Raw genomic sequence first — 24,852 nt, forward strand, 5'->3', positions numbered from 1 at the left:
CTCACAATGTCAGGGGAATGTCACTGGGGTGGTGGCTGGTCAGAGCTGGAACAGGACAGGTAGCATCTCTCCATGTCATCTGTGGAGAGGACACAGGAGGGAGGCCAGGATGGGTTTTAACTGAGCTTCGTAGTTTATTTACCAAACACGGCATTTTCCTTTAAATCAATGGCTTTTCCCATGAGAAATTCAGTTCTTTTATCCCCTGGGTTTTGTCAAGAAGTCTGGCCAGTGGGAGAGCAGCTTGCATGGGGCCATCGAGGACAGCAGGATGGGACCATTCCCTGACCCTTGGCCCTGCTGGTGCCAGGGTGCTTTGCCACAGGATGGCAGGGGCCATCCCTCCAGACTGCTGTCCCCATCACAACACCACACGATCCCCACCTGGAGCTGCTCACACTTCCCAGTCACGTTGGCTGTTGTTTCTCTGGGGCTGATCTCTGCCACCACAATCAAACAGCCTTACACAGGCTCTGAGATAGGCACTAAACTCAGGAGGAGGCACAAGGGGAGAGGCACTGAGCTGCTTCCTGAGGGGAATTTGCTCCCTCGCTCCCTCTCAGTGGCCAGATCCGGTTCTGCTTCCCTGCAGATGCTGCAGCATCCTCCTCCTCCCCACCCTGAGCATCTCACAGCCAGCTGCCAACACCCATCTCTGGCTGCTGGGCTTGTGGCAGGGACACAGCAGCCTGGATCCAGCACCTCCTGGGTTTCTTTGTGATTTCCCCAGTGGGTAGCAAGGCCACCCACTTCCTCCTGCTTACCACATAGCCCCACAACTCAGCTCCAGCCCTTTTCCCCCACTCTGACCCTGTCCCCTGCCCACAGCCACCCAGCTGTCCTGCACTGGTTCAGCCTATCCCTGCCAGAGGGGTTCTATCCCAGTGCCAGACTGTCAGCCAGGCTGTGGGAAGGAAGAGGAGGGCTGGGAAGGTGCAGGAGCACTCTGCGGCACCGGCTGCAGGGAATTTGCCATCTCTCCACCATAATTAAATATTGTTTGCATTGCTTATTGACAGAGCACTAAGCTGCACTCCATTTTAATTTGTTCTTTGATAGTTGCCTTTTGCTACTAATTGATTTTCAAGGCTGGCTTTTTTTTTTTTTTATGGTTTTTTTTTTTATGTTTTTTTTGTTTTGGTTTTTTTTTGGAGGGGGGTTGTTCAGCTTTTTTTTTTTTTTTTCTGATTACTACCTGCCATGCTACCAAAGCTGTAGAAGCGAGTGTAACCAAGGTTTGCCTTTGTGCAAACCCACTCTTCTGTGCTGCCAGCCAAATCTGGCAGGAAAGCCAGCATTGCCTGTCTTCACAGAGGGATATTTGATGATGGACTTTGGGCAGTGGTGTTCCAGCTGTGTGTCCAGGGCTGGCACACCCAGATGTGTGTGCTCACAGATGACCCTGTGTGCTCTGCTCCTTCCCCAGGACGATCCTGATGGAGAAGAGATTGAGAAGGAGAAGTCCAACTCCTTGAAGCTGGAGTTCACTGATGATGACAACTTCAAGACCAAGGTTAACTATTCATACGCTGCCGTGCAGATCCCCACGGACATCTACAAAGGCTGTGAGTGCCCTTCCTAACCCTCTCTGCTGCTCTGCACTGCCAGGCCAGGCTCAGCATTCCCCTCCCCTGCTCAGGGTGCTGCAGCCCTGGGGACTGTCACCCTGGGGTGCCCCAGGTGGGTCTCGGTGCCAGGGCACCCTGGCTTCCAGTCAGGTGGGCACTGAGAAGCAGCAGAGTCACCACATCAGGGCAAAGGTGACATGTCCATCCCCAGGGACTCCCAGAAGCTCAGCACGGGCTGGAGGCACTTCAGGGGTTAGGGGTTGTTAGGAAGGGATGGAGAGCAAAGGAGAAATGGTTAATTTCAACAGAAGATAAAGCTGGGCTGTGCCTGCACAGCTGTGCTCCTCCCCTCCCCATAGAAGAGCTCAGCAGATCCTGAGGAAGTTCAAAGCAGGTGCTGAGATGATCAGAGGGACAGAGCAGCTCAGTACAGGAGGAATTATGGCAGCAGCAGCAGCTCCCATCTGATAGGAGGGAGCAAGATGGGGCTGAGTGGTGGGAGAGGGTGAAGCAGGGATGGTGCCTCATAGTGTGAAATAGGGGGTGAAGCAGCTGAACTCCTGCAGAGAGGCAGCATGGGCCATGGTGGGACAGTGCAGTGCTTTGGGGCTGAGGGTGTCAGCCCCATGGCCGTGTCCCTGGGGATGCTGGAGGATACGGGCTGCTCCAGAAAGGGGCCCCGGGTCAGTGGGTCAGCCCAGGAGCGGGCAGGGAGCCATGGGCTGAGGGACAGATGGACGGACGGACAGGATAGGACGTGTCACATGAGATTTCAGTCACCTACGGGGAGGTGACACAGTCCCTGAGCTGCCAGAGCTCTCCCTCTTACCTCCCCTGCCGCGGTGGTACATGGTGACAATCGGTCTCCATTTCCCTCTAGTGGCTGCTCTGCACCGAGCTGGGGACCGCTCCCAGCCAGCGATCATCCTCCAGCACCCTCGGGATGCATCCTGCTCCCAACCCCACTCTCTGCTCCTGGGGGGACCCCTGGTCTCCCCACACCACCGAGGGCTCCGCTGTCGCCGCACCCCCTTGTTTCAGTGACACTTGCCGAGGGCTCCCGGGTGGTCTCAGCGGTGATGGGGGCTGAGCTCACGTTCCTGCCCCGGTACACGGGCTCGTTACCGGCGGGGCCGTGCTCAGAGCCGCATCCGTGCGACGGTTCCATCACGGCGGCAGTGGATTAGAAATTTGCAATTAGTTTTATTACCCATCTAGCGCAGGCCAGGCAGCTAATGAAGCACATCGTGCGAGCGGGGGTGGCCAGCGGGACGGGCTGTGTGGGATGAAATATTCATTACTCCTCACCCCTACTCTCCAGCCGACGCCGCGGCTGCCGGCCTGCCACGGCCACATAAATCACCCCCGCTCGGCCGTGGGATGAGAGCAAATTGGAGATTAACCATCTCCAGGGACTCAGGGCTGCTCGGGGAGAGATGCTGGAGAGGGGATGGAGCAGTGAGGGGTCGCAGGGGGGAAAGGGGACACAGCCACGGGGAACAGCACAGGGATCAGACAGTTCCCGGCTGTGCCAGGGGGCTCCAAAAAAGCCAGGGTGCAGGGAAGGGTGCTCAGCGACCGCACCCCAAAGAGCAGGTTTGGCACAGAGCCACCCGTGTGTCCGCCAGCGAGCAGTCCCCAGACAGCTGCCAGCAGAGAGCGTGTCCCTGGTGGGACCCGCTGGAGAGGCACTATCGCTGCCTGGCACGCTAATTAAACCGCTGCAGAGACGCCCTCCACCGTCACCCCTCGCTACACACACAAATTACATCCTATATGTGTTTTATTTACTGTGCCGCTTTTAATTAAACCTGCAATTGCTCTCTGGCAGGGCGGGGCTGGGCTCACCCTGATGGGGATGGGGACAAGGTGGGGACGAGGACGGGGGATGTCACCAGGGGGGCTTCGATGAACAGCAGCTTATTGCTCTGAGCACCAGGAGAGTGTAGGGGCTCTGTGTGTGTGTGTGTGTGTGTGTGTGTGTGTGTGTGTGTGTGTGTGTGTGTGTGTGTGTGTGCGTGTGTGTGAGGGAAGGATGGGGCGGCTGTGTTTGTGTGCAAGGATGGTTTAGGGTCTGCATCGATGAGCAGGGATTGTTATAGGGGCTGCACTGTGCAGAGATGGTATAGGGGCTGTGTTTCTTCACAGAGATAGTATGGGGGCTGCATGCAGCACAAGCCTGGTGTGGCTGATGTGTCCTGAGGGGCTAGGGGTGCAGGCACTGCTGGGGCTGTCAGGGATGTGTCTGTGGCACTGCTTGGGGCTGCTCCTGGCAAGCTGGAGCCTGGCAGCCTGCTCATGTCCCCTTCTCCCGGGAAAAAAAAAGTCTTGTGACAGAGCCAAACAAGAAGTCATCCCAAGAGCCCCAATCACAGAGCTCTGTGAGGGCACAGCACTGGGGAGATACGGCCGGAGCAGATGGGGGTTTGAAGGCACAGCAGCCTGAGGGAAGGAGAAGTCTTCAGCAGTGGTGTTGGGATGGGAGGACCTGGGATTCACCCTGAGTGAAACCTGCCCACATCCTGCCAGTGCCTTTGGGCCATGCTGAAGGTTTGGACGGGTGATGACGGTGTTTTGAGGAGGAACAAGCATAGGGGGAAGCCTTAGGAGAGCTAAATTTGAGGAGTAAATTCAAGTACTCAAATTTGCAGCCAGTCTGGGGAGCTCTTGCACCAGGAAACCCCCAAAAACGCATGGGGGGTCTCCCCAGGAAGGAGCAGTGTCCTTGGGGTGCTGTCAGCTGCCCGCTCCTGCCCACAGCAGCACCAGGGGGCTCCTCCATGCCACGGCCCCGGCCTGCTCAGGGTGTCCCAAAGCGCTCAGGGGGGATCCCACCGTCCCCAGAGCAGCCTCTCCCCCCCCCCATTCACTGGCTGGCCAGCCCCCTACATGCCTGGCCATGCTGGTTCCCCCGCGCTCTCCCAGCCCCCCTTGATTAATCACAGGCTGGGGCTGCCGGCAGCTTATCTTTTGCTTTAATAGCTGAATAATTTAAAACCGCTGTTTGCCGGCATCTTAATTGCTTTTGCGTCAGGTGCGGGGCCAGCGGGGATGCAGAGCAGAGCCCAGGAGACGCGACCTCTTGGTTTCCCAGCTGGTGGCTGTCCCCAGGGAGCGGGGCTGGCACCGTGACAGGAGGAGTAAGGCGTTTCGCTGGGAAGGGGGTGAGATGGAAAGCTGGTTGTCCCTAGCCGGGGCTGTCCCTGCCCCGGAGCCAGGGGACAGGGACGGCGAGCGCTCGGGGGAGCCTTTGAAGAGGTGGGGACAAGGGACAGCAGGCTGATGCTGGAGAGCCGGGGGAGCAAGGGGACCAAAGGAAAGCCCCCGTGGGTTTCTCCATGAGAAGGGAAGAGGGGACACACCACCTCTCCCTCCCCGCCAACATCACGGGGACACGACGCTCCCCACTGCCACCAGCCCACCCCCAGCTCCCCTGCACCCACCCACTGCCCCCGGCTTTGTCTCCCGCAGCCACCGTCATCCTCAACGAGCTGAACTGGACGCAGGCTCTGGAGGATGTCTTCATCGAGAACCGGAAGGAGGATCCCTCCCTGCTCTGGCAGGTGTTCGGCAGTGCCACCGGTGTCACCCGATACTACCCCGGTGCGTGGTGGGGGGCGGTGGCCGGCCGGGGGGGCTGGAGGAGGGAGCCTGGGTGAGATGTGGGCAAGCCACCAGTCCTTGGGGCTGCCTGCCACATCTAACTGTACTGTGCCAAAGCCCAGGAGCTCCCCACCGGTGCCGGCTGCTTCCTTAGCCCTGGGCGTCCCTCTGCCCTGTCCCCCCACCCCCTTGTTTCCCCAGGACAGCCCCCACCTCGCTCACCTCCTGCCTTCCCCCTGCAGCCACCCCCTGGAGAGCCCCCAATAAGATCGACCTCTACGACGTGCGCAGGCGGCCCTGGTAAGGGGGTGCTGGGTGGGCAGGGGGTCCCTTGGCCAGCACTCCCCAGCCGGGAGCAGCCCAGCTCCCTCCCCTTTTCATTTCACACATGGTTGGCATTGGTAAACAGGCACAGGAACGCTGGAAGCGGCGTCTGAGCTGCGGCTCCGGCTCCCCTCCCTCCCTTCTTCCCAGGAAGGCAGCGTGGGGTGGAGGGATAAATCCTTGCATAGGGATGAAGCGTGGGGAGCCACCCCTCACCCTGCTCCTCGCTGCAGCCGCAGTGGCCAGCACTTGGTCCGGGCCAGTGTTCCCATCCAAACGGGAAAATAATCAGCTCTTGGAAACTGTGAGCTGGAAGGATGGGGAGACAAGAGGGCAGGCAGCACCAGGTTAAGCCGTAGCTGTAAGCAGCCATTTATTCCTAGGGCACGTGAGGCTGGATGGAATCACTTCCCCCTCAGCCCAGGTAGAGGCGTGCAGGGTTGGCAGCACTCATTTCCATGCTGCCCAGAGGGAGCTTTGGCCCATCCTGCCCCCAGTTCCTGCCTAAAACTACAGGCAGGGAGAGCAAACCAAGCACAGGTCTTTAGGCATGTGCCAAAGAGCCCTAGATCCCAGGGGAAGCACCCCCTGCCTGTCCCTCTGCAGGGACCTGTCCCCTCTTCTTGTCAGAAAATTAATGGCCTTGCTGCTATGGTTAATTGTCTTTGAGGTTAATTGCCTCCACTTTAATTATTAACTGTTCTCCACTGGGGCAGACATGTGGATTATTGGCAGAGTAGGGACAGGGAGCCATTTCGGGAGGGCTGCTGATCTCTAGGGGGCTACCAAGCCCAGCTAGCCAGGTTACCTACCCACTAGCCTGGCCATCCATGCTCCACCCAGCCATGGAGGAGCAGCAGCACCCTTTGCTCTGGGGACACCACTTTGGGGTCCTCTCCTGACCCAAGGCCACTCACCTGCCCCCCCTCCCATGATGGATGGTGCTGTTAGCCACAGTTGTCCCTCCCCAGCCCGAGGGATTCAACTAAGCAGGGCAGCTGAGATGGATGAGCTGCCAGAACCCATTCCAGGCATCATCTTAGTTGTGCCTGGGGAGAAGGTCAGGCACCAAGCCCCTACTGGGAGGAAGCTGCCTGTGTGTCCTGCACCCCAGCATGGAGCAGGGGATATTGGGGGGACACAGCACCTGTGCCAGGAGCAGGCCCCCCCCACCAGCATCCCACATCCCACCCAGGTAATCACTTGTAATTAGGGAACATCAAGACCTGGGATTAGTAATCAGAGCCTGCCCCTTCCCCAGCCCTCCCCAGTAATGGTGAGTAATTAATACTAATAACAGACTAATTAATTAGTGTCAGGTCTGATCCTGATCAAGCCAATAATGAAGCTGCCTTGGACTTCAGCCATGGCAGGATCAGGCCCCACGTGGTGAGATGGGGAGGCTGAGCTGTTCTTTGAGGGGTGAGAAAGGGTTCCCTAATTGTTTTTAGGGGAGGGCAGGGGGGGAGAACTTAAGTAGTATTATTATTTTTTCCTCCTTGAAGCTAAAAATAACCTCATCAGCCTGGCCTTTGTAGCTACCAAGGGGGGTAAATAGCATCTCAATATGGATGCGTGTGTCAGCATAATCATCTGGCAGCAAAGGGCCTGCAATGATGGAGGAGTTTAGCATTTAGAGCTCATTAAGCTGCTACACTGCAGAGCAGCAGGTTGCTGGCAGCCTGCCATGCCACCCCACCCCACATCCTCACCCCCCCTCGCCTGCCTTGTCCCTGCTCCTCACTGCTGGGTTCCCAGGGCCATGGGTGCACAGCAGTCTCTCTGACTGCCCATGTGCTGGGGGAGAGCTTTGTTCTCAGGCTGCACCCAGAGAGTGTATGGGGGAGTCAGAGCCCCCCCAAATTGAGCTGACCCCACTGACTTCTCTCTGCACCCCCCAGGTACATCCAGGGTGCCTCCTCCCCAAAGGACATGGTCATCATCGTGGACGTGTGAGTAAACGGGTGGGGGCTGTGCCAGGGCAGGATGGTGGCACAGCTCCCCGGGGTGCCACCATCCCACTGGTGGTCCTGGGGGAGCTGTGTGGGATGGTGCTGGCGAGGAGCATCCTGCCCCTCTTTGCTGAGCCCCCAGCACCCCTCTCTCCCACCAGGAGCGGCAGTGTGAGCGGCCTCACCCTCAAGCTGATGAAGACCTCAGTCTACGAGATGCTGGACACCCTCTCAGATGATGATTATGTCAACGTGGCCTCAGTGAGTGCCACAGGGCAGGTAGCAGGGCTGTGCCCCCCCAGGCAGCTCCCAGCACCCCACCGTGGAGCCCTTTGCCCCCAGACCCACTTGGCTGGGGGCTCTGCAGAGAGAATTTCCTGGGTTTTATTTCTAATTCTTAACCACCCACCTACACATAAGCAAGGAAAGGGCAAATGAAAGCTGTCCCCATCACAGGGTGTTTGGCAGACATGCTCCTGGGGCAATCCCAACCAGCCAGCCCTTGTCTGTCACCAGCCAGTGACACCATACCCCCCGTGGCAATATCGTGAGCCCGTGACCTCACACAGTGCAGTGACTGTGCCACCACATCTGTTCATTGCTGGGCACCCAGCCCGTGCCAGCCCTCCCCTGCCTGGCACTAATTAACATGTCTGGCCTGGCTCTGAGCTGGATCACTGCTCCCCTATCCATGGGCCCTACTGCCAGCAAATGAAGCTGTAAGTGAGAGGCAGCACCTGCTCCTGCTGCTGGCACAGCTGCTTGTGTGATCCCAGGGGGTCCTGCAGTAGGGAGGGCACAGCAGCACCCACCAGGGTGCTCAGTGCTGGATTTGTCCCTTCCTAAGCCCTGGTCCCCGGGTTATGGGACATGAGGTGCTCCAGCTTTGTCCCACCCACTGCAGCTGAGTGTGGCAGGTGGTTTGTGCCCACGGGGGCCTACCTGTGGGACCTTGTCCCCTTTCTGCATCCCACTCCCCTCCTTTTGCCTCCCAGTTCAATGAGAAGGCGAAGCCCGTGTCGTGCTTCAAGCACCTGGTGCAGGCCAACATCCGGAACAAGAAGGTCTTCAAGGAGGATGTGCAGGGGATGGTGGCCAAAGGCACGACTGACTACAAGGCTGGCTTTGAGTATGCCTTCGACCAGCTGCAAAATGTGAGCCTGGGGGCTGGGCTGTGGGGTGGGGTGGGCAGAGTGCACCCATGGGTGCCTGGAGAGCTCTGAGAACCCTGTGATGCCCTGTGCCTGGGGCCTCGGCTTGCAGGGGCTCCTTTTCTTTCTTTGCAATGTCAGGAGGGACATCCCACCCCCTGGCATGCTGTAGCCAAGGTTTTGCTGGAGCTCTGGCCCCTCTTGGGTTATTAAAAGTTAGCAGGGCTGGGCAGAGAGGGCCAGACCCAGCCAGACAGCCTGCCAAAGGCAAAATAAAGATGAATGGTGCCATTAGGGGCTGAACAGCAAGAGCCACAATATCATTTCCAAGCAGACAGGGTCCTTCCTCCTGCCTGCTCACCCCAGAGAAACAGGCTGGGAAAGGAGATGGATCAGGACCAGCCCTCCTGGCCACATCCAGCCCCATCTCCTTTCCCCTCAGTCCAACATCACACGTGCCAACTGCAACAAGATGATCATGATGTTCACGGATGGTGGTGAGGACCGGGTGCAGGACGTCTTTGAGAAGTACAACTGGCCCAACAAGACGGTGAGGGGCTGGGGGGATGTGTGCCAGGCTGAGGCCACTCGCCGGGGAGGGAGATGCCTGCAGCAGCTCTGTTGCTGTCACAAGCAATGTCCCCATCCTCCCTCCCTCCCTGACAGCCTCTGCCAGGATGCTGTCCTGGAAATGGGGTGGCTGACAGACCGGTGCCGTTTATAGCTCCCACCTTGTTGTGCAGGAGGCAGGAGGGTCCCCAATGCCACCCAGCTTCCCAGAACTTGGAGACCCATGTGGTGGGGGGACCCTGGGCCATACAGGACCATTGCAGAGCACAGACCCCTCCTCGGGAAGCGATGCCCCAGCATAAGGACCTCGAGTCACTGGGAACAGTGGTTTTGGCCGTGGGGGACAGAGCTGGCTGTCCCCAAGCAGGGAGAGGGGGGCTCCGTGCCTGCCAGCACAGCTGCCCCCTGCAGAAGCCTTCTTCTGCCTTCCTGCCCTTGGCCACGGGCATCACAGGCTGCTGGGCAGAGAACAGTGCCACGCTGTCCCCTTAGAGGTTACCATCAGCCAGGAGCACCTCAATGTTTAGGACAGGGGTACCTGGTGGACGGTCCTCATCACTTTGCTCTGCCACAGGTCCGGGTCTTCACCTTCTCTGTTGGTCAGCACAACTACGACGTGACCCCGCTGCAGTGGATGGCCTGTGCCAACAAAGGTGAGGGGGGCTTCACCCAGGGGGCTGCAGGGTGCTGGGCTCACACCTCACACCGGGGTTGGGACCGGTGTTCCGGCACGGTGCTGGCTGCAACCCCGCAGGGCTGGACACCAGGACAGCCAGACTGCCAGACAGCAGGCTCTCTGACTGCCTTTCTCTTTCTTTTCCAAGGTTACTACTTCGAAATCCCCTCCATCGGCGCCATCCGCATCAACACACAGGTATGGCAGGGTGCAGGGAGGGTGCAGGCAGGGTGCAGGGAGAGTGCAGGCAGGGTGCTGGCAGGGTGCAGGGGGGATGCTGCCCTCCCAGGGTGCCCTGCCTGGGGACAGGCTCAGGCTGCAGAGAAGTTGGCAATGAACCAGAAAGCCGAGCCCAGCCTTCAGCCAGGCCTGGTGCTGTTGAAATAAGTAATTCATCTTCAGCAGCTCCCCAGGGACCTGCTGCTTTTAGAGTGACTAATTATGAAACATCAGGCGTTAATCAGCGCGGAGCAGAGCCAAGCGCGGGCAGGGAGCGAGCACAGGCAGGGCCAAACTCGGCAGAGCCAGGCATGGCTGCCCCTTTTCTACCCCTTTTCTGCCCCTTTTCTTGACTGGATGCATATGGCGGGCAGGTGATGGGGGTCCCTGCTCTGGGCAGCCCCTTGGGGCAGGGCTGGCATCGTGGCATAGGGGCTTTCCCCCCACACCCCAAGGTCTGCCATGGCAAGGTGAGCCAGGATAAGATCCCAAAAGGCCACTGGGGAGGCAGCAGAGATGTGGTCCAGGCACTGCCTGGGGAGCCCCTGCCCTGCTGGTGCACAGCAATGTTTGCATCTTGTCTGCATCTCAACAGGTCCATTCTGTTTCCAGCTGGAGTCATTCCTCTAGGTTTGGGAGCTGCCAGCCTGCAGCTGGGGGATTGCACCAAGCACCCTGTTAATATCTCCTGGGGAACGCAGGCGACAGTGGGTGTCACCAGGTTGGAGCAGGGAAGCATCCAGCTCCCATGTTATGTTTTTACCCTGTGTCCCTGCAGGAGTACCTGGATGTGCTGGGCAGACCCATGGTCCTGGCTGGGAACCGAGCCAAGCAGGTTCAGTGGACCAACGTCTACCAGGATGCCCTGGTGAGGACCCCCAGCCTTGGGGTACCAGTGGGGACAGTGGCCCCAGTGTCCTACACAGCCCCAGGGGGGCAGGTGGGGACACTGGCCCTGAAGTTCTGCAAAGTCCATGATCCCATCTCCCTTGGCAGGGGGGTAACCCCCCTCTGCTCCCCACCTGCAGTCCCAGAGAGAGGACATAGGACATTCTTCTGTGCTTGTGCAGGGGCTGGGCCTGGTGGTGACAGGCACACTCCCAGTGTTCAACCTGACAGAGGACAGCAGTGACAGGAAGGTAGGAGACTGTGGCTGCTGCCACCCTGGCTGCACTGGGACACGCAGGTGTGGGGTCTTTGCTGGGTGGAGAGGGTACCCCAAAACTGGATCCATGGCTGCATTGTCACCCCTGGGGTGCTGCTTGCTCTGCACCCACTCCCTGGGGTGAGACCAGGGGTAATTGCCACCCCAGGGACCCAAGCTGGCCTTGGCTAGCTCTCCTGGTTCAATGGGGACAGCTGGCAGCTGCAAGTCCCAGGGGGGGCTGCTGAGGACTGGCACATCCCACCCTGTGCCCCTGTGATACCTGGATGTGACCCACATGTCCCCAGAGGGAGAAGAGACCCATCCCCCTGGTTCCCTGTCCTCATACTGGTTGTGGCAGGTGACAGCCCTGCTCCCACCTGCTTCCCTCCCTGCCTTTCCTTCCAGAACCAGCTCATCCTGGGTGTGATGGGGATCGACGTGGCTCTCAATGACATCAAGAGGCTGACACCACGATACAACGTGCGTGGGAGACCCTTCCCCTCCCTCCCTGCCCTGCGCTGCCTGAGCCCCCCGTGGGAACCCCCAGCACCCCATAGCACCTCCGGCAGCTGTGGCAGCAGCTGGCTGCAGAAGCCATGATTGCAGGCAGGGGTCAGAGCTGGGTGATGATCTGGGACCCAGAGCAGAGCTGAAACTCTTGCAGGGTCATTGGGGAAAATAAACCTGACTTCCCTGGGGAAAAGGGCAGCGAAGGAAAATCCAGTGCCAGAGTGAGAGAAGCTGTTGGTCTGAGAATAGAAAAGAGGCTGAGAAAAAGACTGAGCCCAGGGGGTGGTGAGGTGTGAGCTCTGCTTGCAGAGGTGAGGGTGATCCCAGTGGCATGGCACAGAGCTGCCTGGTTGGCCTCATCCCTCCTCCTCCTCTCCTCCTGCAGCTGGGGGCGAATGGTTACGTCTTCGCCATCGACCTGAACGGCTACGTCCTGCTGCACCCCAACCTGCAGCCCCAGGTGAGGAGGGACCCGTGGGGCTGGGTTAGCCCTGTGGGACACGTGGCTTCCCCCAGGGTCCTGAGGAGCTGATTGCAGGAGATGTGATGTTCATCTGGACTTGGTGACAGCCATAGGAGCCCTGATCCCATCCCCAGCTCTCTCTTTCTTCCTTCAGATCATCAATTTCCGTGAGCCAGTGACGCTGGACTTCCTGGATGCTGAGCTGGAGGATGAGAACAAGGAGGAGGTGGGCAGACCCAGGAGCAGGTCTGGGGGTACAGGCTGATACCCTCCCCTAGTCTGCAATTGCAAAGGGCACTCAGCCCTTCCAGCCCATCCTGGGGAGCTCCTCATCCTAAGGGCCCCAGCACTGTTCCTGTGAGGCCATGATGGGGACAGGAGCTGGGTCACTCTGTCCTGGGTGCCAGCCCAGCTCTTCTTGCCCTGCACTCCTCAGATGGCCCCCAAGACCCCAGGCTGCTCACCCCTGCACCCCATGTGTCCCCAGTGCCACCATGCCAGGGGGGAGGGGGTGAGCCCATGGGTGCCTGGCCAGGCTCTGTGGCCCTCAGTCACCTCTTCCGTGTCCCCCAGATCCGGAGAAGCATGATTGATGGGAATGACGGGCAGAGGTTCATCAAGACTCTCATCAAGTCCCTGGATGAGGTAAGGCTGCAGGAAAAGGGAGTCACAGCCAAAACTGCCATCATGCTGAGCACCCACCCCTGGTGGCAGGGAGCAAGGGGCCATATCCAGCACCAGGCTTGGAGCTGGAGTCCCGTGCCACCGTGCTGGCAAGGTCCCAGCATCACGGAGGCCTGACTGGTTCCCTCTGACCTGCAGCAATACATCGATGAGGTGTTCAGGACCTACACGTGGGCCCCCATCAAAAGCACCAACTACAGGTGAGCAGCACCACAAAACCCCCCTTCACCTGGACCCCTACCAGCACAGGTCTTTGGTCTCCTACCTGCAGCTCAGAAGGTCCCCAAGGCCTCCAGAAATGTGTCCCATGGGCTGTGAGGTTGCAAACACACTGCTGGGTTGTTGCATGCAGCCATTGGTGCTCTAAGGGGCACTCCAAAAGTGCTGCCTGATGGAATTCAGCACTGGAGCTGGGCCACTGTCCCCAGGGCTCAAGACAAGAGCTTCAGAGCTGGTGTGCAGCGTGCAGGACAAGGGACACCCCTGCTACCATCTGCCTGCACAGCCAGAGGCTCACACAGATCTCTGCTCTGGGGTGGGTGACAGTGACATGTGCCCAACCTGCAGCACAGGCAGTGGATGAGGGCAGAAGGGACTGCATTTATTGATGAGTTAGGACAAGCAGGCATAAAAAAAGACCCCGGTGTGATCACATCTGTGCTGTCCAGCTCCTGCTGCCTTTGTCCCATGAGGAGCTGCACAGTCCCCTGCTGTGTCCTCCTCCTCACCACCAAACTCCAGAGGGGCTGGCAAGGGTCACAGCCACAAGGGTCCTATTGCTGCCAGGTGCCTCCCATGCAGCTCTGGTCCTGTGGCAGCTCCACAGTGGCATTGCTCCTGGGCCAAGCAGTGCTGTTGAGGAGGGGACAATGACATGGGGCAGCAAAGTGTGGCCAGGACTGCGGGTTGATCTGTAGGACAGAAGGTGTTCCTGTGGCTCTGTAGCACAGCATGGATCTTCCCTGGGTTTCCATGGGACGCTGTCAGCATAGAATCACAGAATGAGCCAAGTTGGAAAGGACCCCTTAGATCATCAAGTCCAACCCTTGATCCACTACCACCCTGGTTCCCAGACCATGGCACTGAGTGCCACATTCAGTCTCTTCTTAAAAACCTCCAGGGACAGAGAATCCACCACCTCCCCGGGCAGCCCATTCCAATGTCTGATTCCCCTCTCTGTAATGAATTTCTTCCTATTATCTAACCTAAACCTCCCCTGGCAGAACTTAAGATCATGCCCTCTTGTCTTACTGAGAGCTGCCTGGGGGAAGAGACCGATGGTGGCATATGAGAGACCCATGTGGCACAGCACTGAGCAGAAAAAGTCACCACCCTCCTGATGCTACCTGTAGTTTGGTGCCACCAGCTCTGCCATGCTTGCTGGGGTGCCCAGCCCAAGCTGCCAGGTGCAGATGGAGGGGTGGCCTGGTGGCTCAGGTGCACATGTGACATTGGATGAGGGCCAGTCCTCACCTGCCCCTGCTCACTCACCTTGGTCAGCACCTGGCACAAACAGCATTACCAAAGGCCACCAGCTGCTGCAGCCAGCACCCAGGAGCCCAGCTCCCTCTGACAGTGTGTCCTGTGGGGGTGACAGCCTTGGCATCACCTCCTGCCACCTCCTTTCTCACCTCCATCCTGCCTTCTGTGTGCCAGACCCCCAGCTCGTGGATCCTTCTTCCTGGCTCACAGCAGCTGGTGTCTGGGGCTCTCTTTGATCTCTCCTCACTGGGAAGGTTTTGTCACTTCGTTCAAGGGCTGTGTCTCTTCCTGCCTTCCTCCCTTACAGGGATGTCCTGTCCCTCTTCCATATGCTTCTCCCTATGTTCCCAGCCAAGTGTGTCTTCCCTGTCTCAGCCCTGGCTGGACAGGCTTGACACCTCCTGTGCTCAGGGGTGCCCCTGGGACAGCCCTGGGTCCTGGACAGCCAGCAGGATGACCCGAGGTGCTCTGGAGATGGTTTGGATGCTCTGGGGGCAAATTTGGATGCCATCAGAATGGCCTTGGGGGCTCTAGGGATGACCCTGGAAACCATGAGGATGGCCCTGGGTGCCCTAAGATGACCCTAGGTGTTCTGAGGATGGTCCTGGCTGTTCCAGGGGATGGCATTTGGTGCTCTAGGAATTACCTTGGGGTCCACCAAGGTTACTCTGGATGCTCCAAGGATAGTGCTAGATGACTCTGGGTGCCCCAGGATCACCCTGGATGCTTTGGACACAGCCCTGAGTGCCACCAGGATGTTCCTAGGTGCTCCGGGACAACTCTGGGTGTTCCTAGGACAGCCCTGGCAGCAGTCCCTGCAGAGAAGGAGGTAGTGGCCTCTGCAGGGGACCAGCAGGGATGCTGCCTGCCATCAGCTGGGGCCAGGTGCTGCCAGGTGGGATGCCAGCAAGGGGCTGGGGGCCAGCCAAGGTCTCTGGGTGGGTGTAAAGCCTTACACCACCTGTCTGCTCTCCCCTTCTGCAGCCTGGGACTGGTTCTGCCTCCCTACAGCACCTACTACATCCAGGCCAACCTCAGTGACCAGATCCTGCAAGTGAAGTGTAAGTAGCCCCTGGCTTTCCCTCCTGCCCTCTCGCCCTCCTGCTCACCCCCGTGCTGGCCCACGACTGTTGGGGGGAGAAACACCAAGAAAAAAACTGGCAAAAAGAGCTAGGGATCACTATGAGAGGCAAAAAAAAAAAAAAAAAAAGAAAGAAGAAAGTAATAGGAAAAATTTTAAAATAAGCGAGGCATGAGTAGAGGTGAAGACACAGAGGGAAAGGAGCTGCCTGCCTGGGTGCCCCCGGGTTTCAGGGTTTGGGCTGTGGGCTTTGCACCCCAAAACCCAAGCCCCAGGCTGCAGGCAGGGGTTGAGGGATAATGTTGTAGCAGCCAGTTAATTTGTGAGCCCGGGGAAGTTTGCATGGATCTCTTTAGTTTCCTTTGGTTTATTACAATTATTTGGTTTTGGTTTCAGTCAGCCATTTATTCTTTTTATGAGTTCGGTTTCGATTGGTTTCGGTTTTCGTTTGGAATTAATCTGTGTACGTGTGTGTTAGCCTGGCCCCCCCTTTCTCTCTCTTTCTCTCTCCCCTGACCCCCCAAGCCTTTTTCCACCTCAGGTCCGCTCTGTTCCCAGGGACCCTCTCCCCTGTGGGAGAACTGGGCCCTTTCCCCCTCTCTCCTCTGGTTCCCCCCGTCTCCCCTTCAGCCACCCCGGTGGTTCAACCCCAGCCCCACTCCGGATCCGGCCCCTGCTGCCCCCTCCATCCATTGGCAGGAGCCTTGTGTCCCATGGGGACGAGGCCAGTCTGTCCCTGTCCCCGGGAGGGGGGACCCCCCCGTCCTCCCTGGCTCTGCCCGCCCTGCCGTGCATGCCCCCTAACTCAGAGAGGACATTTTGATATCAAGACTGTTGCATTGTTTGCTACTGACTCTCATTTTCCTTTGGAGTATTGAATATATATATATATATTTCTCTAGTTATATCTTTGCATTTTTATTTTTATTTTTTAATTCTTATTTCACCGTGGCCTTTTCCTTTCGTTACTGGGTTTTTCTTTCTTTTTCTTTTTTTCATTTTGTTTTTTGCAAGAGGTTTCCTTTTGGTATGATTATGATACACAATATTTTTATTCAAACAGCAATTGAATAAAATATTGTTTGTGCCCCCCTTCCCCCTTTCCACCCAACCCCCTTTTTTTTTGTTTGTTGTTTTTTTGTTTGTTGTTTTTCTTGCTTTCTCTCTATGGTGGATTCACACAGTACCAAACATCAAAATGAAGGGCAAGTATTTTCAGTCTCAGACCACTCACCTTCACCACCCTGTCCCCTGCCCCGTGTCCAGTCCCCCCCAGCCCCCTGCTTGCCCATCTCCCTGCCCGTTTGCCACGCCGAACCTGCAAACCGCCACTGACTCGCCCTTCCTCCCTCCTCCTCTCCTCCTCCTCTCCTCCAGTTCCCCCTTTATTTGAAAGCAACATGTCTTGTTCTGTCCATGAGAGCTTTGTCACGATGATCCCCCACTCTCCCCCCCTGCACATTGCTCCCAAACCTGGTTCGATACCGTTCAAGAGCCGATCTCGTATGAAACTCTGCCGGTTTTGATCCATGAGGGGTTTTGTAGCTAGTTTGATACCCTGCTCTTCCTCCTCTCCCACCACCACCCTCTTCTTGTTCCTCTCCTCCTGCTCGTCCTCCTCCGGCTCCTTCTCCCCCTGTACCAGCTCCTCTGCTTTTCCTCCCTCCCCAAGACAACTCAACCTGAAAGGGATAGGGCTGTGCAGGGAGCGGGGGGCACAGGGTGGGCACCCAAAGGTGACGGGGATGGAGAGCAGGTGGGGGGACCCAGTCCTCTGCTGCCATCACCCTCTGGGATGGGCATTTCTGGGGAAGTCCCTAAGCAGGAACCTTCAGCAGAGGTGGGGATGGGACCATCCCAGGGCGATGCCACCCCTCTGCATGGGGGACAGCCAGCCTGGGGACAAGGCTGAGCCCCGGGGTGCTGTGCTGCCTGCCCCCCCCCACAGTTGCTCGGGGGCTGTCCCCAGGGCCCAGCATGGCATGATGTCCCTGGCATCCCAGCACCCTCCATGCCCCCCAGGAGACAGTCTGAGCCCGAAGTTCCACCACGGCAGATGGGGGTGGGGGCCGGGGCCCATGTGACCCAGGGCGGGATTTGAGCCGTGTTCCTTCGATTCCTGGCCACTGGCTATGAGGGAGAGGACCCATGGGGCTGGACCCACAGCCCCAGGGTGGGTCAGGGGATGCCCTGGCATGCAGGGTCCCAGGGGACCCGCCAGCTTCCTCCCCAGTACCCACTGCTCAGCACGGGCAAAGGGGGTGGCTGCGGGGGACACGGCAGCACAGGGGGGGATGGGGCCATCAGGCAGGACAGCGGGGTGGTGGAATTGTCACCCTCAGCCCTGTTCTATCAGCTTTGAGTTGCCTCCTCCCGGCGCCCCTGCGATGGCAATGCTGATGGACCAAGTACGAGTGTTTTGTACTCCTTTCCTCCTCCTCCTTCTCCTCTTCCTCTCATCGCCTTGTTCCCAGCCCCTGCCTCCAGCCCTGGGAGAGCAACAGTCCAACCTCTGGCTGTGCCATGCAATGCTCCAGGGCCAGCGGGAGGGCGAGGGGGTGGCTGTGCCCGCCGGGGGCCCTGGCAGCCCCGGGATGTCCCAGAGCACCCCTCACTCACCCCCTAACCCGGCTTGCACCCTGTGAGCTGAACCCCGCATCCGCCGCCCTTCTGCCGGGGGGATGCCCAAGGGGGGCACCCCAAACCCTGCCGGACTGTGAACCCCCCCCTTAAAGCAGAGCGAGGCGCGGGGCTGGCGGGCGAGCCTGGGGCCCCGCTGGGGTCTCACTGCCTCGGGGAGGAAGGGGACAGTGGCAGAGCCTGACAGCGCATTGCACGGCACTTTGCTGGCGGGGGGGGGCCTCTGGTTGGACTGTCCTCGGCAAGGTTCCCCGTTTGGCTATGTCGGTGCCTGAAAACTCCTTTTCTTTTTTTCCTTTTTTTTTTTTTTTCTTTTTTTTTTTCTTTTTTTTTTTTTTTTCCTGTTGTTCTTCTCGTTTATTTTTCTCCCGACAACCAAGTGTTTTGGTGATCCTCCTCCGGCCAGGAGCGCAGCATGCGGTTCCCTCGCCCACCACCTTCCCCTCCGAGAGAGAGACGCCCCCCACGCCCCCCCCTCAACATGCATATATATACATGTGCGCGCATATATATATGTGTGTGTGTGTGTCTCTGTGTGTCCCTGCGTACACACCACCGGCCGCGCGTACGCAACCGCCTGCCTTCAGCCCGCCACCGAGCAAATTCGAGCCGAGATGGGCAAACCTCTCCTAATTTGGCTATAACTTTCCTTCCCGTGCGGTGCCAGTGACAGCAGAACGGCCTTTTCCTTCCTCTCTTGTTACCAAGAGCAGCAAATGCCTTTTTTTTTTTCCTTTTTCTTTTTCTTTTTTTTTTTTTTTTTCTTTCCCGTTGTTGGTGTTGTTCCCCTCCCCTCCTCTCTCTCTGTCCGTCTCTCTCCCTCCTGGCCCCCCGGCGTCCCCGTCCCCTCCTCCCCGCCGGATAACCTCCCCTTTCTGTTGCAGATTTTGAATACCTGCTGCCCAACAGCTTTGAGTCGGAGGGACATGTGTTCATTGCTCCCAGGTAGCCTTTGCGTGTGCGCTTGCCGAGGTGTGCATCCGCCCCGGCCCCGCTGCCGACCCCCCCATCCCCGCCTCATCGTGCCTTGTGTCCCCCTCCCCTTCTCCCGCCCGTCCCCGTCGCTGTGTGTGTCGTCTGCCCGCTCGGCCAAGGGAGGGGCTGCTGCCAGGACCCCGGCCCCGCTCCTGCCACCCGGTTGCATCCAGCACAGTATATATGCACCCTATATGTGCAGGTGCATATATAGGTATAGTTTCTGAAAATCCACCCCTCTCCCAAGCCAGGGGCCGGCGGTGGCATCATACAGTCGCGCTGGTCGCAGGAGGGGTTTAGGGAGAGGGTAGAAGAGGTTTTGACTCAAATCCGAAATGCCCGGGAGGGTTGGGGAGGCTGCAGGCTGTGAACGGGGACGTGAGGACAGCGTAGTGGCCCCCGGACAGGCAGACATCTCCCCTCCCCTGGGATGTGCCACCCAGTCTTGTCACCTAGCAGGGACGACGGACTGTCCCTTGGTGGGGTGTTCCTGGAGTCCTCTGGCTCTGCCGGTACCCTGCCCTTCCCACTGTTGCAGTGCAACCTCTGACCAGCCCTAATTAACAGTGCCAGATAATCGCCCTTGTATTTACAAATCATTATAGCAACCGAATACCCTGTTAATAGGTGCTTTATTGCAGTTCTTGGGCAGTGCAAGCCGAGGTAACAGCATCGCTGTCACCTGCAGGTACCCCCTCTCCCCCTCGCCTACAGCAGCCATCACTTGCACTAATTCTGAGCAAACCAGCCCTAAAGTGTGCAGCTGTGGTACAGCCCCGGCTTTTGGGGGAGCCCTTGGTGCCCAGGCAAGGCACAGGGCAGCAGGGGTGAGGTGCAGGAAATACGGGAGCCAAAGCAGAGTGTTGGTGAGAAACAGAAAAACCCGTTTATTAGAAAAATGACCCAAATCTGTGGCTAAGGGGATACATACAGTGGTGAAGCCTGAGCCCACGTCCTGAGGAATGAGTCTGCCCCTCGCTGCAGTGGTAGGGTCAGTGTCCAGTGTGGGGCCCTGTTGCTAGTGGATAGAAAAGCAGGCCTTGAAAAAGAGGGGTACCCCTTCGGTGCCCCCCCCCGAGCTGCTCCATCAGCATCCTCCCTGCGATGGGTGCCAGCCCGGGGGGTGAAGCCACGTGCTGGGGGGGTGCCCAGCACCCAGGGTGACTGTATGATCTGCCATCAGCACCGCTGTGCCCGCAGGCCACTGGAAATTTTCAGAAACCGTATGTCCCCCTCCCCCGTGGGTGTGTGAGTACCTGTATCTGTGCGTGCCGGGGTAGATATTTAGGTGTCTGCTCCCCCTGAGCAGGGGCTGGGGGGCTGGGACAGGCTGGACAGGGTGCCCCAGCTCCTTGGGCTGCCCTGTGGGCATACTCCCTGCCACCCTCTGCTCTGGCGTTTGTCCTTTTCAACGAGGTTTTGGGTAGAGTCAGGAGCTCAGCAGAGGGGACCAGGAGCAGGGGGAGCCCTGAGCCCCCCAGCACCACCTGCAGCTGTGCTTCTGAGCCGGGGGGACTCTTGGCACCCCAGGGTGGCACTGACAGGTTAGAGCCTCGTGGTGGCTGGCAGGGTTACATCTGTCCCCAGCATCAGTGGGGATGGAGATCTGCACTACGGGTGGCCCCAGACCAGATGGGGGACGTGGCAACCTCACGGTGCCTGTCCCAGGAGGGGCTCAGGGCCAGCAATGGCCGTGGGCAAGCACCCACCTCTGCCAGCCAGGCCTCGCCCAGCACCCAACTACCTGCACCAAGGGCACGGATACGGCTGCCGAACGCTGGTGTGGGGGCTCCTGAGGCAAACCCCCACCCCCCGGGGTGCCTCAGGGCAGGGTGGGCACAGCAACACCTGCGTGGCCCCCAGGTAAGTACGGTGGCACAGGGGCCCTGTCCCACCAGTAGCCCCACCAGTATGGGGAGAGCCAGGCTCGGGGTTGCACCGCTCTGGGCAAACTGGGATCTGTCAAACCTGTCCCTGGCAGCGGCGACAGCACCGCGGTGCCCGTGGCAGCGACAGACCCGGTGACTGGTGTGGTGGCCGAGCTGGCAGCAGTGCTGGCAGCAGTGGGCTGGGTCACAGAGATGCCCACAGCCAGCTGCTCCCACGGGGTGACGCTGGCAGGAGTGGTGGCACATCGCCACCATCGTGTCCCTGGGTGCTGGCGGCACAGCTGGCACCTGCCCCACCGTCCCCAGGGGAGAACTCTGACCTTGCCTTTTCCATCCTCGCGAATGTCAAACCTTGTCCCCCAAACCCCAGAGAGTATTGCAAAGACCTCGACTTGTCGGATAACAACACCGAGTTCCTGGAAAACTTTATTGCCCTCATGGAAAAGGTGACCCCAGATTCCAAGCAGTGTGAGTAGTCACAGGCGGCTGGTGGGGGGGCTGGGGGAGTTGGGGTTGCAGGGGATGGGGAGATGAAGGGAGGTGGGGCAAGGAGGGAACCATGTTGGGGCTGGGGTCCCCAGAACCACTGCGGAGCAGGTGGCAGTGCTGGGACAGGGTAGAGAGTCATGGGTGGCCCCTGTAGGGCTGTCCCCCACCTGCTCCCTCTCCATCTTCCTCCCCAGGTGACAACTTCCTCCTGCACAACCTGATCCTGGACACAGGCATCACGCAGCAGCTGGTGGAGAAGGTCTGGAGGGACCAGGACCTCAACACGTAGGTGGGGGCAAACTGGCCTGGGATGGGCAGCACTGGCTGGGGACAGAAAAGGGGGGTCGTGGAGCTAAGATGGGCTATGGGGATGGGACAGGGGCAAAGCAACACCCTCTGATGCCTGGTGTGCCTGTCCCCTCTCCTTGCAGGTACAGTCTCCTGGCTGTCTTCGCAGCCACTGACGGGGGCATCACCCGCGTCTTCCCCAACAAGTGAGTTTCCATGTGCCAGGCCCCATGGGGTGACACACTGCTCCTGCTGGGCCATCTCTGGTGGGACTGGAGCTGAGTGACATCCGTGGCTGTGGCTGTTCCCCCCAGGGCTGCTGATGACTGGGAGGAGGAACCAGAGCCCTTCAACGCCAGCTTCTACCGGAGGAGCCTGGACAACAAGGGCTACATCTTCAAGCCACCCTACCGGGATGGTGGGTACTGGCTGGGAATGCTGGGGGCTGGCACAGACTGCTGCTGGTCCTGTGTGTCCCCTGATGCCACTCTGCCCTCTGCAGCTGGCTACCGGGGCCTGGACCTGGAGAACAACACCATTGGGATCCTGGTGAGCACAGCTGTGGAGCTCAGCATTGGGGGCAAGACACTGAAGCCAGCAGGTAGGCAGGGGGCTGGGTGGTCTGTCACCAGGCTGGGGGGTCCCCTTGTCATCCCCTCTGAGACAGAGCTGACCCTGTCTCCCCACTACCCCAGTGGTGGGGGTGAAGTTGGACTTGGAGGCCTGGGCTGAGAAGTTCAAAGTGCTGGCAAGCAACCGGACAGACCGTGACCAACTGGGAGCCCGTCGGGTACGTCCCCCATGGCACTGGCATGGCATGGAGACAGAACAGGGACAGGGAGGGAGCTCTGCTGGGTGGGGATATGGCTGGAGAGTGCTTCCAGGGCACAGTGCCCATGGCTCTACTGGGCTTGTACCTCCACCCTGATTGGGGCACCCATCCCCATCCCCTGGGGTCATCACCCTGCATGTCCTCTCCTGGCCCAGAGGACAGCTCTGGGCAGTAGGAATGTCCTGCTGACCTCTCCCTCTGCCCTGGTTTGCCTGACAGTGCGACCCCTCCACCAGCTGCGAGATGGACTGTGAGGCCAACAATAAGGTGGGTGGTGGGCAGGGGGGGGAGCAGCGGGGCACAGCAGTCAGGGGGTGGCTGTGAGGGCTCCTCGTCCTCTGCCCACCCAGCTGGAGCTGTCTGGTTGAATGTCCCCACCTTGTCCCCTTGCTGCTTCCAGGGCTTGGTCAGCCCCCAATCCCCCTTACAGGGACAGTGCCCCTGGGGTTGCCCCCTGGACTGTGGACCCTCCCCAAGGGGGCTGGTAAACCCCCCAGGGTGGGTGGTGGTTCCTGCTCCCTGCACCCGACACAAGTGCTCCTGACAACAAGACGCCCCTGAGCAGCCCCCCAGGCTTGGGAGCGTTGTGCTGGCCCCCCTGCCTGACCCCCCACCCTGCCTGTCCTTGCTTTGCCCTGGGCATGGCCACAGAGTGGGTGACACTGCCCTCCTTCCCCAGGACCTCATCTGCGTCCTTATCGACGATGGGGGCTTCCTGGTGCTTTCCAACCAAGAGGACCACTGGTACCAGGTGAGCGGTGCCTGTGTGACAGCTCTCGGGGTGGGATGCCAGTGGGGAGCTGAGACCTCTGAGCTCATGTCACCTGTGGTGTGACACAGCCCACACTAGAGTCCCTGCCAGGGGAGAGCCCCGGGCAAGGTGTTGTTTGAGTGCAGACTTCATGTCCCCATCCCAGGTGGGCAAGTTCTTCAGCGAGGTGGATGCCAACCTGATGTCTGCCCTCTACAACAACTCCTTCTACACCCGCAAGGAGTCCTATGACTTCCAGTCCGTCTGTGCCCCCGAGGCCCAGAGCAACACGGGGGCTGCGCCCCGCGGCGTCTTCGTGGTGAGCATCCACGGGGATGGTGGCTTCCAGGTGGTCCGGGAGCTTGGGGACCCACAGGGTTGTCCCCATGTACCCCTGAGATGGACCCGCTGGCTCACCGCCCCCCTCTTTGCCCACAGCCCACTGTGGCTGATCTCCTGAACCTCGCCTGGTGGACCTCAGCTGCAGCCTGGTGAGACCCACTGCATCCCCTCCTGGGGGACATTTATGTTGAGGGGTGACACCAGCATGTCCCTAGGGCTGGGACAGCTGACGTGGCCATATTCTCCTTCCCCAGGTCCCTTTTCCAGCAGTTCCTATATGGCCTTACCTACAGCAGCTGGTTCCAGACGGGTGAGTCCCTGGGTAGCCTGGGCTGGGGGGTGGGCAGGGGAGGTAGGGGGGTGACAGGAGGTCTGTGTCCCCTGTCCCACCTCACTGTGCTGGCACAGAGGAGGTGGCAGGGGACGGCATGGAGGCCAGGGAGACAAGCTGCATCATGAAGCAGACACAGTACTACTTCAGCACGGTCAACGCCACCTACAATGCCATCATTGACTGTGGCAACTGCTCCAGGTAGGTCTGGGCAGGGTTGGGGACACCCCTGAGGCTGCCTTTGCCAGGACCCCATGCAGCCACCTTCCTGGGAGATGCCTGCAGTGCCCAGACAGGGTGGGCAGACTGCAATGTTAGTGTCCCTGTGGGCTGTGGGATGACAGTGATGTCCCCAGCACTTCTCCAGGTGGGACCGAGCCCTGCAAGCACATTGGTGCTGGTTCCCTGGGCAGCCCCTTGGCACGGGGATTGGGTTGGACATCGGAACAGGGATGGGGTTGGAAATGGGGATGAGAGGGGATGGGGATGGAGATAGGGATGGGAACAGGGATGGAAATGCCCCATCAGCTCAGCCTCCCCAAAGCCACCTGCTGTCGAAAGTGGCACTGGGGGTTGGGGGGGAGGAAAACAGGGCACGGGGTGATCAGGGTCCCTGCTGCCATTGCACCCCCAGGCTCTTCCACGCCCAGAGGCTGGCCAACACCAACCTCCTCTTCGTGGTGGCTGACAAGCCCCTCTGCAGCCAGTGTGAGTCTGTCAAGCTGCTGCAGGCAGAGGTAAGAGGTATCCTTTGGTGGCCCAAGCCATGTCCCCCCCAGGATGGGGTGGCAGAGGGTTGGGGGGATGGGGGATTGTGAAGCTGGGAGCTGCAGGGGTGGAGGGAGGTGGCCTGCTGCCAGAGGGGCTTGGGGTGGCCGTGGGGCA

General features: G+C 59.3%; 1 protein-coding gene across 1 annotated transcript in view; it reads left to right on the forward strand.

Annotated features, from left to right (window-relative positions):
* The window catches only part of CACNA2D2 (calcium voltage-gated channel auxiliary subunit alpha2delta 2), a 199,169-nt gene that overhangs the window by 173,089 nt on the left and 1,228 nt on the right, over nucleotides 1-24,852 (forward strand). Inside the window, exons 6-36 of the mRNA XM_071755640.1 lie at nucleotides 1,427-1,565; nucleotides 5,040-5,171; nucleotides 5,414-5,471; nucleotides 7,397-7,447; nucleotides 7,609-7,708; nucleotides 8,443-8,601; nucleotides 9,041-9,148; nucleotides 9,743-9,821; nucleotides 9,993-10,042; nucleotides 10,842-10,931; nucleotides 11,134-11,202; nucleotides 11,616-11,690; nucleotides 12,106-12,180; nucleotides 12,338-12,409; nucleotides 12,757-12,828; nucleotides 13,006-13,067; nucleotides 15,334-15,410; nucleotides 18,955-19,015; nucleotides 21,305-21,402; nucleotides 21,618-21,708; nucleotides 21,855-21,917; nucleotides 22,026-22,129; nucleotides 22,214-22,312; nucleotides 22,407-22,501; nucleotides 22,763-22,810; nucleotides 23,223-23,294; nucleotides 23,461-23,613; nucleotides 23,733-23,785; nucleotides 23,891-23,946; nucleotides 24,045-24,168; nucleotides 24,602-24,711. Coding sequence (XP_071611741.1) covers nucleotides 1,427-1,565; nucleotides 5,040-5,171; nucleotides 5,414-5,471; nucleotides 7,397-7,447; nucleotides 7,609-7,708; nucleotides 8,443-8,601; nucleotides 9,041-9,148; nucleotides 9,743-9,821; nucleotides 9,993-10,042; nucleotides 10,842-10,931; nucleotides 11,134-11,202; nucleotides 11,616-11,690; nucleotides 12,106-12,180; nucleotides 12,338-12,409; nucleotides 12,757-12,828; nucleotides 13,006-13,067; nucleotides 15,334-15,410; nucleotides 18,955-19,015; nucleotides 21,305-21,402; nucleotides 21,618-21,708; nucleotides 21,855-21,917; nucleotides 22,026-22,129; nucleotides 22,214-22,312; nucleotides 22,407-22,501; nucleotides 22,763-22,810; nucleotides 23,223-23,294; nucleotides 23,461-23,613; nucleotides 23,733-23,785; nucleotides 23,891-23,946; nucleotides 24,045-24,168; nucleotides 24,602-24,711 — 2,695 coding nt within the window. The remainder of the gene's footprint in view (nucleotides 1-1,426; nucleotides 1,566-5,039; nucleotides 5,172-5,413; nucleotides 5,472-7,396; nucleotides 7,448-7,608; nucleotides 7,709-8,442; nucleotides 8,602-9,040; nucleotides 9,149-9,742; nucleotides 9,822-9,992; nucleotides 10,043-10,841; nucleotides 10,932-11,133; nucleotides 11,203-11,615; nucleotides 11,691-12,105; nucleotides 12,181-12,337; nucleotides 12,410-12,756; nucleotides 12,829-13,005; nucleotides 13,068-15,333; nucleotides 15,411-18,954; nucleotides 19,016-21,304; nucleotides 21,403-21,617; nucleotides 21,709-21,854; nucleotides 21,918-22,025; nucleotides 22,130-22,213; nucleotides 22,313-22,406; nucleotides 22,502-22,762; nucleotides 22,811-23,222; nucleotides 23,295-23,460; nucleotides 23,614-23,732; nucleotides 23,786-23,890; nucleotides 23,947-24,044; nucleotides 24,169-24,601; nucleotides 24,712-24,852) is intronic.

The sequence above is a fragment of the Heliangelus exortis genome, chromosome 12 (assembly GCF_036169615.1).
Source record: "Heliangelus exortis chromosome 12, bHelExo1.hap1, whole genome shotgun sequence".
NCBI classification, from domain to species: domain Eukaryota; kingdom Metazoa; phylum Chordata; class Aves; order Apodiformes; family Trochilidae; genus Heliangelus; species Heliangelus exortis.